Here is a 13,340-nt window from a genome sequence, read left to right on the forward strand (position 1 = left end):
CTGACCCTCCGTTTTAATCTGCTACCTGTTGCTGGGCGCATTGAGCCTAGGTTATAAGGTATGAAATTCAAATATCATACACCACAACGAAACAGGAAAATAAAGGCAACAATATACATTCACTAAGGAGTCATTATTACAAGATTAACAATCACTGCACGATTGCAGCGTTTGTTTAATTAGTAAGTCGTACGGGTATGTTCACATATTAGACGTGCTGCCATTTGATATAATTACATATGAGACTTTGATGTAATTTTGTAATGAAAAAGAAATCAACAGCAGCTTATAATAGGAACAGAAAATTAAACTGGGAAAATATAGCATGCGGAACCATTATCAGAAATAAAATGAAACATCTTTATAAAAATAGTTTGGATGTTCTCAAATGTTACAATCCTCGTGAAAACCCTCTGAGGAAAAAACAGTTTGCACCAATGACTTTCGAAAACATTCATTGGTTTGTACAGTGATGTGCTGTAAAAGCTGTCACAATGTATCATCAAGTCCTATTACCTTCTTGTAGCATGCTGTCAACGTATAAAAATTTAAAACGAGGGCTAAAATACCTTAGCAACCCGTGAGAGTGGTCAGAGACTCACTGGAATATCCATATGTCATATTCAAATATTTAAATTTGGAAGTGTGAAGATTTTCTATTCCACTTATGCTGTGGTTCGCAGTGTTTGTGGGGCAAGAACAGCACTTGGCTTTTATTTAGCACTATTTAGCCATCATGATCAAGACTCCTGTAGGGATTATTCTCAAAGGAAATTCTCTGGCCAGTGATTATTTTTAGTGTTTTTTAAACGTTGAATACAGCAGAATTTCTGAAATCACACGAAGTACGGAGGGCAGAGACAAAAGCTTGAATTTTTTCATAGTTAAAATAGACGTTTTGAGTGAATTTCTCCACTTTAGTAGGATTTTACATGATTTCACAGGTCAAAGCCTCTTAGGCCGGCTGTCCCTTTCAAACAAAGGTTTAAACAGTAGGTGGGTAAAGACTGTCTGCTCACATAGAAAACCAAGAACCTGTTCAACATAAGAAGTGCATTTTTAAAGATATGTATCTAAAATACTGAAAAAATATTTTAAATAATAAGCTAATTGTTGGTAAATAAACAGCTGGCAGTATTATACTATACAGCTCATACTGTTTAGAAGTTATGTTTTCTCCACCAACACTCTAAACAGCAGTTTCATCCAGTGAAACTAGCTTTCACGAGTTTACTGTAATTTAACAGGAGAATCACTTGTTTAATTATATATTATATAATTAAACATATGCATGTATAATAACCTTTTACCTGCTTTCAGCCGAGCTCACACTTTGTTTATTGCCTATTGTCCTCTTCTGTTTATGACTCACTTGTGTTGTTTCCTGCAATTTTATGCCTCAGCGTAACAGTGAACAGAACGCGGCTTTAAAAAGGAGCAACCTGCTCTGCATAAATAAAGGTTGAATAAAAAAAGAACTTTCAGTTGGCAGCCATTTAGCTGCATTTTCCAGTTATAGAAGAAGCCCAACAATCACGGATAAGTGGATTTTAGAGCAATCTGGATAAAAAACAAAACTCAAAAGAGGGAAAATATCTTCTGAGAAAAACTAAAGGTTTGTTTTACTTCAACTCAAATGCAGATCTTTTGCACAGCTCATACAAGATTAGTCCCCGATCCACTTGTGCTGATCAGAGGAGGCAGACAGTACCTGGACTAACCCCGCTCACCTGTAGTGTCGAGTGTCTCGTATGGCTCGCTCGCTGCCCAGCCGGTCGCTCTCCTGCAGGTTGAAGGCATGGTCCTTGTACGGGTCGTCGCCTGGTTTCAGCTGCTTTGCTGCTAAGTAAGCCTTCTCATCGAAGCTGCCCAGCAGCTGGCCCTGCTGCTCGGCCCGAGGGGGCTGGGTCACCTGCACAAAATGATGAAAGCTGGATTCAAATGCTAAGAAAAACAAGGATTGTTGTGAATGACTGATACTCAAAAGTGTGCACGAGTGTGATTTAAATTGTATACACACACAAAACTCTCTTGCTGTCACTCAGGCATACACAGGTGATTTTGACTTTCAACACTCCACTCGCTCAGTGCCTTTTATCAACAATCAGCACCTATAATTCCTGTGAAAGTGACACACAAAGGGAACTGTCTGTCTTAACAAACTCTACAAGACACCTGTCTGCATTTGGGAATAATTTGGGATCCAGTATCCTCCTCAAGATAAGAGAAAAAACAACTCTGACATCTCTGAAGATTAAAAACAGCTCATCTGATATTTGTAAGCCCTTACACTCTGCTAACTAAACATCTCACAATCTTGTTTTTTTAAATGTGACTTTGTAATATCTGTTCAGGGACATCCCCCCAAAAAGCCTCTTGGCAATCTCTGGCATATTTCCTGCCATAATTATTAATGTGCAGCATCCCTGCTAAATAAGGCAAAAAATAAATAAATTGCTTTAACTTTTAATCCAATGTGAAGAAAAGTACAAGCCAAGTGATTAAAATGTAAATGCTATTTTCTTATTCAGGTCATCGTGTCAGTGCTAACAGGGCAAAACGGGATGGGCACTCATCAAATCGGAATACATAGTCTATAAATCCTCAGTAATTAATGGTTTTTCCCCGCAAGGAGCTTTAACACTCTCTGGCAGCCTGGGTGAGTGGGAGGTTAAAATAGCTGATGAATACATAAAGGGAGATGAGAGCAGCCCTCATTAGAGATGCAACGGCAAAATGGACAGAGACAGAAAGGCAGCGGTTTTGTACTGCACCGCTTTATTAAAGGTCGGTGTAAGCAGGGGGATTTAGAGAAAGCTCCTGAAGAGGTTCAGGTAAGACTGACCTCATTTTCAGTCACCCCAGAGGAGCAGTATGACCCCGCAAGCCTCAAGGATTCATGCTCAAATATATCTGCGCTGCACAGCTAGAGAGAAAGCCAGCTGAAGGGCACACTTACTATAGCAGCGAGACCTCTAGTTTTAAGGCTGTAATGTATATTTTTCAACAGTGGACCAGGTGATGATAAAGCTCAAAATCTGACTGTTCAGTTTACCGCCTTTTAGCTCATTGTTTTGGTTTTTATTTGGTGGTTAATGGTGGGAATTCGAGGAGCAGCAGCCTTATTACATCAGCAACATGAAACAAACTAAACAAATTGCATCCAGCAGGTGAAAATAGTCATGCTGACATTATTCAGAATCAATGCTAATGTCACTTAATGCCTGGTGGAGGAATCTGTGCATGTGGGATTAAATTGGGCCAGCTAGCAGCTAGTACATACATTAGCTCATGAACTTGAGCTCTTTAGACTTCTTGGAATTTCTTTAAAAACTACACTAATTTATTTTGACAAGTGCATACAGTGGTGGCAGCATATTTCTGATAGATCAGCACAAAATACGGGTTTATGTTATTGAAATAACAGCAAAATGCTGCCTGAATTTGCAAAGTTTAGACATTACAGCTTACATAATATGTAAAATAGGTCTAAATTCTAGTCTATAAGCTTACTCATTATATTTTATATGATAGTCATTTTTTTTATCTTTCAGAGAATTGCTGAGTTATGATGTTTTTTCTACAAAAGAAAAACAAAAATCAAAAATACGTAAAATACTAAGTCTCATTCTCTTGTATATACCAAATTGAAAGCTGTAATCATGAGCTGAGTACAAAATTTAATGAAATCCACTTCAATCAATTGATCATTAAAGTGATAACCAAGCTGTTTGAACTCACTCTATGCATCAAGTACATTTCACTGATAAGGACATATAATTTTCTATCTTTTTTTACATCTACTTGCTAATTAGATGTAGATAGATTTCTAATAAAATTACTCATCTGTATGCAAAACAGGATTAATCCTAATCCTAATTTCAGAAGCCATTTACAGATGGCAGGAGTATTTGAGGAAAACACCAAACAAAGCCCGGCAGCTTTAGCTTTGAAACAGTAACAGCTTCAACAAATCTAATCTGTTTGGCTCGATCGATTGGCAAACCAGATTAACTGCAGCCAATTACAGAAAAATTTAAATTTAAATTTCTTTGGCTGTTATTGTAACATTTTCTAGCCCTGTAACCTGATGCTTGTTACACAGAGAAATACATGAGAATTTATTTAGCTATTATTTATTTTTACGTATTTGATTGATGTTGAGCAAATTGAAATCAATTTTTCCAGGATGACAAAAACCAAACATAAATCCAATAAAATACCCAACTGAATGACATTTAAACTGAAATTAGATGTGTTTTTCATATAATTTAATCAAGGTTGATTAAGTATACCAGATTCATTTAGATGAAAATATAGAGGTGTGATAATTTATTTATTTATTTATTTATTTAGGATAGTGCATGTTAATGAACATAAATGTAAAAAAAAAAATTACATGAATGCAAACATACCAGATTATAGCCAAGGGCTCATTTCCATCTGTTGTCCTTAAGAATAAAAAATAGACATAATAATTCATAAAAATTCATCGTTCATTCATAATAAAAAATCCATCACCAAACTTACACATACACACCATTCTGTTCCCAAATAAAACATTAAAACTATACAACTCATACATGATCACACACTTGATTTGTTTTGAATTATGCTCATTCAGCAGATTCTGGTAAATTTACAATCATTTTAAACAAGAACAGTTCTGGCTTTTTAGAGCTAAGGTACTCTATGTAAAGCAGGCTCTTAAGGCCCAAACTGTTATCATTTGTGAATGTAAACAAACTGTCCATTAGCAGTCTCTAAATCATCTCGGAGGGGACACAATCGGGGCTACGGGCCTATATTTATCACTGCTATTAATTTATCTTTTCAGGCTGGAGCCAAGCCTGAGATAACAGAGTCAGGCCATGGACTAGAAAATCTGCAAAACAAGTGGGATAGCTTAATAAGTATATGTTGCATGTGAAATTCATTATTATGTTAAGTTCTTCTACCATAACGTGATATTTTGACTGTTTTTTATCTTCGCGTTGTTCTGATTTCTTTCCAAAATCCCTTGGTTATCTGTAAATATCATCATGACTAAATATTAAAAGCTACAAAAAATGGTACAGAGAGGATATTAAGATATAAATAACAGAAGGCGCTTTGAGGCTCGGTCCACTGAATTAAACATGAGCTTAGTCTGGAAGATGAACACATGTCCGCTCTTTCAGGCTGAGTTAAAAGACTCAACAAGTCACATGCAAGTGCAATCTGCCTGATTGCCCGGAGACGCAGCCCTGCTGTGGCTGTGGTAACAGATGAGTCCACAGAACATCTATGTAGGTGTGTACTAATTTGAATATATTTTATTTCACCCCATGTGTGAAGCACTTTGTGTATTTTTAAAAGTGCTACGTAAATGAAATTATTATTATTACTGTCAAGCTAGTTTTCATCATCAGCAAAACTGGTTCTTTTCTCTAAAGAGTATTTTTGGTCATTTAAAAAAGCAGACTTGCACATTTGGTATACGTTTGGAGACTGACATCTAACAGGGATTCATTTAAAATGAAAAGACACAATGCCAGGGGAAGGTAGTTTCAGGTCGAGCAAGACAGATACGTCCATAAACACTCTGTGAACAACAGCAATGAGCCACCTACATATTAGGCCTAGACCCTGCTCTGCAACTTTACATGGTCTGCCTCCTTTAGTAATAATACCACTTACAGTTGATCTTGGAATATCTAGGAGAAAGAAATTTCACAGTCCGACTTATTATAACAGTGGTTTTGTATGACAGCACCACACTCAGACTCAGTCAGCTCTTTAGAACGAGCCAGTCTTTCACAAATGTTTGTAAAGGCTACGTGCTTAAATTTATATGCCTGTGGCAATGGGACTGAACACACCTGAGTTCAAAGACTAAGAGGTGTGGCCCAACACTTTCATCCATATAGCTAATGTGTATTGATATGCAAATTTTCTTTTCAGAGAAAGATGGGTGGGTAAATTTAGAAATTATATCCCAGTGTAGGTGTCGGCTCATCGAGGATTCTATAAGAACACATGAGTTTGGAATAATTATAGAGCTGTTTCTGCTTTAGTCATTTCATCTTATTTGGGTTAAGTCAGTCAGGAAAGAAATATGCGCTGCATTTCTTTAGGACATACCAGGATCGAACAGGGTTTATACTACAGGCAATCGAATTTAAACAAACCACGCACACTTTGCAGATTAGATGGGTTTTGGAGTTAAAACTCTTGATAAATAAGAAAAAAAACCATTTTCTTGGAATGCTGCTTATTTTTGCAATGTTTATCCGGGTTTTAAAAGCTTTTGTGTTTGTGTAGTGGAAGTTGCCAAACTACAAAGCATTAGTTGAGCTTTGTACTCTCACAAAGTCTTCAAGTTATGTATGCATCACTGTAATGGAATATGTAGTTAATCCTAGCTCAGACGAGATTGTTAACAGCACAGTTCTCTCATGAAGTGTATGTCAGAAATAATGTTTGACAAAAAAAAAAAAGTCTGGGCACCCAGACCAGCAGTCTGAGCCGGTTCCAGGTACTGACAACTTCTTATTATCAAATCATACATTAATAATGTTAGTAACCAAAAAAAAAAAATTAGTAGGGGGGACACGTGTTGCAAGAAAAAATGACAAAGTAATTGGCTGATGTGGCTCTGCGATGACATGATATGAGGGGAGCTGTGCAGGTTGGCGAGGCTGTCAGTTAGTGTGAACTCTAAAATCAAATTAGACGATGAAAAATGCTCGTGCACTTGGTTACTGTAGCAAAACAAAAGCAATTCTGGGAAACTGGAGGCTCAGTGGGAGAAATGTGGAGGAAAAAAGTGGAGACAGTGCCGACAGCTTTCAAAGATGATGTATTAGTGATTCAAAAGCATTTAATGAACATAAGTGACAAAAAAGAGAGGCCTAAGAGGACGGAAGGAGGAGAGAATGACAAGAAAGAAGGATGGAAAGAAAGAAATTGTTAAGGAGGGAATACATGAAAAAGAAATAGATAGATGGTGGAAAAAAAATAGATAACTAATGAAGAAGATAAAATAAAGATACAAAGGAAATAAGGAAAGAATAAAGAATGAGAGGAGAGATTGGGCAATAAAGGGAAAGACAAAGTGAAAAGAAAGGAAGGGAAAAATAAACAATTGGAAAGTCTGTAAGAAAGAAAGAAAGAAAGAAAGCCTTCCTCTGTACCAGCCTGCTCTTGTTGAACCGTGGGACCCTGCTGTGCCGAGCTGGCAGCCTGTGAGCTTCAGGTCAGATTACCAGGACAAACTACAACTAGAAAATCTCAGTTTGGTGATAAAGGTGAACGACCCCGCTGAGCAAATCAAAGATTACAAACAGTAAAGGCTTCACTTTCAAAACTAAAGCATACAGACCAAAGAACAATCTGATTAGAAGTGAGGTCTGTTTATGGTTCAGCAGCAGTTTGCAGTTTATGGCACAAGCTTGTAAACTGTGACGGGGACATGATACACCTCGCTCTCTCCTCTGACTGCAGTCACACTGAGGGTTTTTTAAACTAATTCCATATTTGTTTGTGTGCATTCTCCGATCATCGCCATACTCTTGGCCAGTGCTCACACACTAATGCAAACCACAGCAGTATTTCCACATCAGTCCCTGTCTCCTTAAAACTGAACTGGATACACACACTTAAGTGATTTTTATATTTGCTTACTGGGTGGTAGTGGCATAGATATCTGAGGGAAAGTGCTTGGTTATGCCTTTGCCCTAAAAATATTCTATTAAGATTCACTTTTACTTTAAATTTTACACATAATCTCTTATTGTTTAAGCAAAAACCTTTCCACCTTCTGACAAGATTAAAAGGAGCTTTTAGTCATTTATATTGAGTCAATGACCTGTCAGTTATTCCCAGGATACCAGATTATTTTTCTGCACTGCTCTAAAAGCACAAGCTACAGGTCTTGTATCTCTTCACACTAAATGCAATAGAAAGCCTGCAGCCCGACTAGACTGGATATTCTAATCTGAGCTGGCATGTAGCCAGTTCCAGCTCTATACTGTTCAGATCGCGTCTGTAGGCTGTGTTGCAACCTGGTGGCTACTAAAAGTCAAGCCTGACGACCACCACACCTACAGTCTCGGTATTTTTCCTCCTTCCCTCAGGCAACAACAGGCGAATACAGACATGACCTGACTGAAACAGGCCCTTTAATGACAGAATGCCCGACCTGGGAGTCCGTGTTTTTCACCTCACATTTGCAATCAGGGAAAGGTCGCAGCATAATGTGGTTTACTAGGCGTTTGCGCACGACGCACGAGACTTACGGAAAGCCTCTTACGGGTACTTGAGGTTCCCTGGCGTCGGGTGTGCAGCTCAGAAAGGCGGGGAAACGCAACAAAATAGGGCTGCACGGCAGGCTGTAGATTGCTCTGCAGGTTGCGTGCACCTGACGAGGTTGAAGTCGGCGCTCAAGCCTGCAGCCTACACGTCCAGTCAAACTGTGACACTTACAGCTGTGCAGCACCACCTCCACCTCCATCCTCATCATCCGTGGGTTCGCGCACACACATGCACATCAACATGCAGCACACACTCTCCTGCAGCTCGGCGCCTTCAGCAACAGCGCCGCTCTCATCCCCCCTTTCCTCTTTATCCCTCACAGCCGTGCTCACTCACTATCAGCGGGATGGTCCTGTCATCCCGGTGAATCTCCAGTCGACCGGGGATCACCTTCTGCCCGTGGCCCCTGCCGCGAGTCTGCGAAGCCGATGACGACGGCGACGACTGGGGCTTGTTGTCCTGCCACAGGTAATAAAACGTCCCTAAGATCCATGCAACGGTCAGAATCGCGATGGCGTTGGCCCGTATCCTTCGCATGGTGAGCCCATACGGAGGGCTCCGCAGCCTGGCTGGTTCAGGTCCGTGCGCCGTGGAAGGTACAGCCTCCCACGCCGGTGATGGGTCGAACCGCAGCGCAGACAGACAGCCTCTCTGTCTCTGCGCGTACAGCCGCTTCTACCAGAGCGATGCCTCTCTGCTGGGATTTGCGCACTGACAGAGCCACGGTCCTAGCGCCGAGTCATATCATCTCCCCACTCTCAAACACTCGCGCGCTCACGCACGCTCACGCGTTATCCATCCGCTGGCTGTGATGAGGAGAGCGCGTCCAATCTACGACGAGCAGCTGACACGCAAGCTTGGGTGCAGATCATTGGGGGAAACAAAGGAAAGACTCAGATGAGAGATCTTCACTTCTGGCTCTTTCAAGCTTTAATTCGCGGTGATCTTTTAGTTTTTACTCCCTTTGCGCGTCACTGAAGCAATGCTGGTTGGTTTTACCTACATGAACATCACCTCTTTCCCTTTAAACCAAAAGCAGCTCCCCTTGTTTGTAGAATAGCCAAAGCATTAAGGGTGTAGGGTAGCTAAGTCGACCTCCACCCAATGCTTTAGAACGGCATTTGGAACAGATTTGAGGAGCTGTGTCTTTGTACTTCGAGTTTCCGAAGGTAGTTTTTAGAGGCAAATATTTTACTTTTAGTCTTTAAAGTTGATTCGTTTAAATAACACGAGGCATTTTTGGAGGTTCAGCATCCTGAAGAAGAAAATCAGAGGTGAAATAGAAAATGTTGGGCTGTAACTAAATGTGTTTATGAGTCTTTATTACAATACAAAAATAATTAATAGGGGAAAAATGCTCATCACATTCACAGAAATGTTTGGATGTCTTTTTCTTATTCTGTTTGTAGTATTATAAAAACGAAGAAAAACAGCAAGTTTCGTTCTATAAAAAAACTACAAATGAGCAATTCATTTGCATTATTTAATTCATCTACCAATCAATAAACCGATTTTTAAAGCTGTGGTAAGTTGGGTTTTAAGAGGAAAATCAATAATAACCTTTCAGCTTATTATAATTTAGCAGTCTGGGAGAGAACTGGGCTGCTTTACCTCAGTGGGCTTTCAGGCTTTTATGACAGGAGACTTTGGCCAATCAGTGCTCTTTTAAAATCTCCCATTCAGACATTTTCAGGATAAAACAAAACTCTTATTATAACAAAGTGGGGTTGAGCAATAGTTAAGTAGTGGGTTTTCATCTGGTCCCCTTTACTTGCTATTTTTCAGCAGATGAGAAGCACATGCAAATGACCATCTGGTGGGCATTGCTTAGAACAAAGATGGGAGAGCTGTAGGAGAAGCCGCAGTCGTGTTTTTGTCTTTTTTCCACATCTCCGTCTCCACGTCACTTTGCATCACTTCAGTCCAATCCAGGTTTATTTATACAGGGCCAATTCCCAACAACAGTCGCCTGAAAGTGATTTATACTATAAAGACCCTACTGTATTTGAGGAACATCCCTGCACTTAAACAATCCTCTGTGAGCCAACACTTTGCGACGACGGGAAGGAAAAAAATCTCTTTTAACAGGAGGCATGCTGCTATATAAACACAGCGACTGAAAAGTGCTCAGTGTGTCATATGACATCCTGCAGCAGCCTGAACCTATGACATCATAATTAACTGATTGTTCAGGGTCACTTAATCCTGGTTTAAGCTTTATCAAAAAGGAAAGTTTTGAGTCCAATCTTAAACATATCTCTATTTAGCTGTGTATGTGTGATTGCACTGTCTCTTATGGGTCCAACACTCATGACAAATGGCAACTTATTGATCAAGCATGGTGTCCAACCATGCAGATAATTAGGTTTTGTCCCTGCAATTTATAATGGAGGTCAGTGTAGTTTAATCTGTGGTGTGCAAAGCATGAAAAAAAACGTCACCTTCTTCTATTCCAGCAACAGTGGTTCTCTTATTTCTTAATTTGCAAATGTAATTGGATTAGTTTCTTATGCACAGAGATATGAATCAAAACTGAAATGAAATGCTGGCCAAATAAAACCAGAACCGAACCAGCTACACATAATGAGAAAAAATTCATTCACTTAAATATATTGACCCTTTTAATTTCTTCAGTACAACATCTGCTTCATGCTGAATCTAAATAAAACCTGCTGCAACATTTTTCCTCATTGCACAGGTAGGCTCATTAGTCTACCTATGCATTTTAAATAACGCTTCTAAATTTGGAGCCTCCAGCTCTCGCCGAGTAAATTAAGCAATGCAGCTAAACCGATCACGAAGACAAAGGAAGACTTTGTAGCAGCATGAATATTTAACTCTTGGTTTGCACAGATGACCTTTGCAACTATGACATATTCTGTGTGCGAATAAATCAGAGGCGTACGAAAAAGTCAGAATACATTAGCCTGAGAGGACCCCTCTCCAAAATCCGTAACAACCTTTAAACGGCCTCAGACACCAGCGAAGAAATCAGAGCAGCGCTATAACACCCCAGAGGCATAACAGAGCTGTGGAGGCTGAAATTTCTCATCTTATTCCCTCTCTGCTACAAGAAACAGAAAAAACAGCCCACAATATGAGCTCATCCAGCCCCACCTAACAGAAAATGCTATGTGTGCGACGTCCTCACAAAGCTAGGCCCACCGCTACAACATTGGGAATCAGGAATGCCGAGTTTTCCTTGACAGAAGAAGATAAAGAAATGTGATCCAGCAACGGTGGAGGGAAGGCAACGAGGAGCAAAATGAAATCAATAACTGGAACACAAACCCGTCTGCAGCTGTGCACTGTTATGTTTTTAACTGCTGATGCATTCAAGCAATTATTTTGTGATGAAGCACGCTCAGAAATGCCAACAGGCTTACTTTTCTCTGTTATTTCTGGTGTTTAATAGAACCACTTTCTAATGAGTTTATAACTCCTGTGGCTTTAAATTTCTAAAAAGCTAATTACATGCTTTTTGCATCAGTTGTAAGCGTGGGTGAGAGCTTGTAAAAAAAAAAAAGAACTCCCTTTACCACTATGGTGTATGGTCATTCCACGAGGAACACAGACAGTTGGTTGCACTAATTAACATAAGGTATCTTTGGACCGTGGGTGAATGCCAGAATACCAGGGCAGCCACAGGGAAAGCTTGCAAACACCAAACAGAAAGGCCTCAGTCGGGAGGTGGAATCAAACCCAGAACTTTTTTCCTGTGAGGCTGAATCAAATTATTAAGTATTTATCAATAGATCATCATATACAAATGCACAATCATGAAAGGATAAATGCTAAACAAAGGATTTGCAACCTGGCAACCCAAACCTGATTGTTATTGAAGAGAAAGCATGCAAGGTCAAATTAAAGTTGACGTATCATAACAAAATAACAGCAGGTCACTGAGTAATCCCATAAAGCTACTTTTGGCTGCTCCCTTATTCACAAGGGGTCACCACAGTGGGCAGCTCCGCATGTCTGGTTTTCACGCCGGATGCCCTTCCTGCTGCAACCCTGAAGGGATTTGTGTCTCTCCCAGGATCACCCCGGGGATCTTTTGGTTGTAAACATGCCAACCGCTACACTACGAAGCCAGTTACAGCATACAGTAAAAGACTGGCAGCAGCCTCAACCAGTAGCCATCATAGGCCCCTTATTTTCTTCCGAGTGTCTTTTTCATTATTTATTCCCTCTCTTCCATCCCTTCACTGAGAGACCCATCAGGCAGCGAGCTCTGCCCTCCATCCAGGCTGAGTATATAGAAAGGGAAGGTCACAGGGGTCAGAGCCACATCTGGCTCAAGGCTGGGAGATATTTGTCTTCATTCGTACAGACAGGGCTGCGCCTCTCGCGGCTCTGCTGTCACAGTTATCTTTGGGAAAGACAGTGACACCCCAAAGCAGGGAGGGAAAAGTCTCTACACATTGAGACAAGGAGAGGATAAAAGAAGATAAACACACACAGCAGCCATGGTGAGGTGTTGGTACTGCCAGCTTAGCTGGGAACACCGCACACTCTAACGTCTCATGGAATTTTCTTCTTACATGGGGCCTGGCAATCAAGCTCTTAACAGGCCTTTTAAAGGTGCAGACAGGGAACCCTGGTTGCATGGGGGGCTGACAGCAGAGCAAACCTACTGCTAAAGTCAATATTGTCTCTCCTGAGATGTGTGGAAAGACAAAGCTCCACATTCCCACAACACAATCAAGCCTGCAAGGACTCTGCTGTTTCCTAAAATCTCTACTAGCTGGAAGGTTTCCATACCGATTATGACCTCTGACCTCTTTGTCCTTGAGGAGGTTTAACAGAGTATTGCATGATGGTTGTCACACAAAACATATTTTGCATCACACTTTGCAGTGTGTTCTGTATGTTTGTTTATTGCAAACACAGCTACAGACAGTCACCAGCAATTTTAGTTCCGGTGAGAATCACTGTCGGCATTTCACACAACTTTGCCAGACACCCCCCCCCCCCTCTCCAAAAAAAACCCCCCCCCAAAAAAACAAGCCTCTATGGAATTCCTCTATAATAATAGTGGAAAC

General features: G+C 40.4%; 1 protein-coding gene across 1 annotated transcript in view; it reads right to left on the reverse strand.

Moving 5' to 3' along the window:
* The window catches only part of galnt16 (UDP-N-acetyl-alpha-D-galactosamine:polypeptide N-acetylgalactosaminyltransferase 16), a 36,768-nt gene extending 27,701 nt beyond the window's left edge, over positions 1–9,067 (reverse strand). The window contains exons 1-2 of the mRNA XM_085390675.1: positions 8,632–9,067; positions 1,731–1,912 (exon numbers count right to left, since the gene is read on the reverse strand). Coding sequence (XP_085246801.1) covers positions 1,731–1,912; positions 8,632–8,832 — 383 coding nt within the window. The 5' untranslated portion in view covers positions 8,833–9,067. The remainder of the gene's footprint in view (positions 1–1,730; positions 1,913–8,631) is intronic.
* Positions 9,068–13,340: the final 4,273 nt, after the last annotated feature.

This window comes from Rhamphochromis longiceps, linkage group LG19 (genome assembly GCF_057381845.1).
Source record: "Rhamphochromis longiceps isolate RC_006_pf linkage group LG19, R_longiceps_female_GT1.1, whole genome shotgun sequence".
In the NCBI taxonomy this organism is placed as follows: Eukaryota; Metazoa; Chordata; class Actinopteri; order Cichliformes; family Cichlidae; genus Rhamphochromis; species Rhamphochromis longiceps.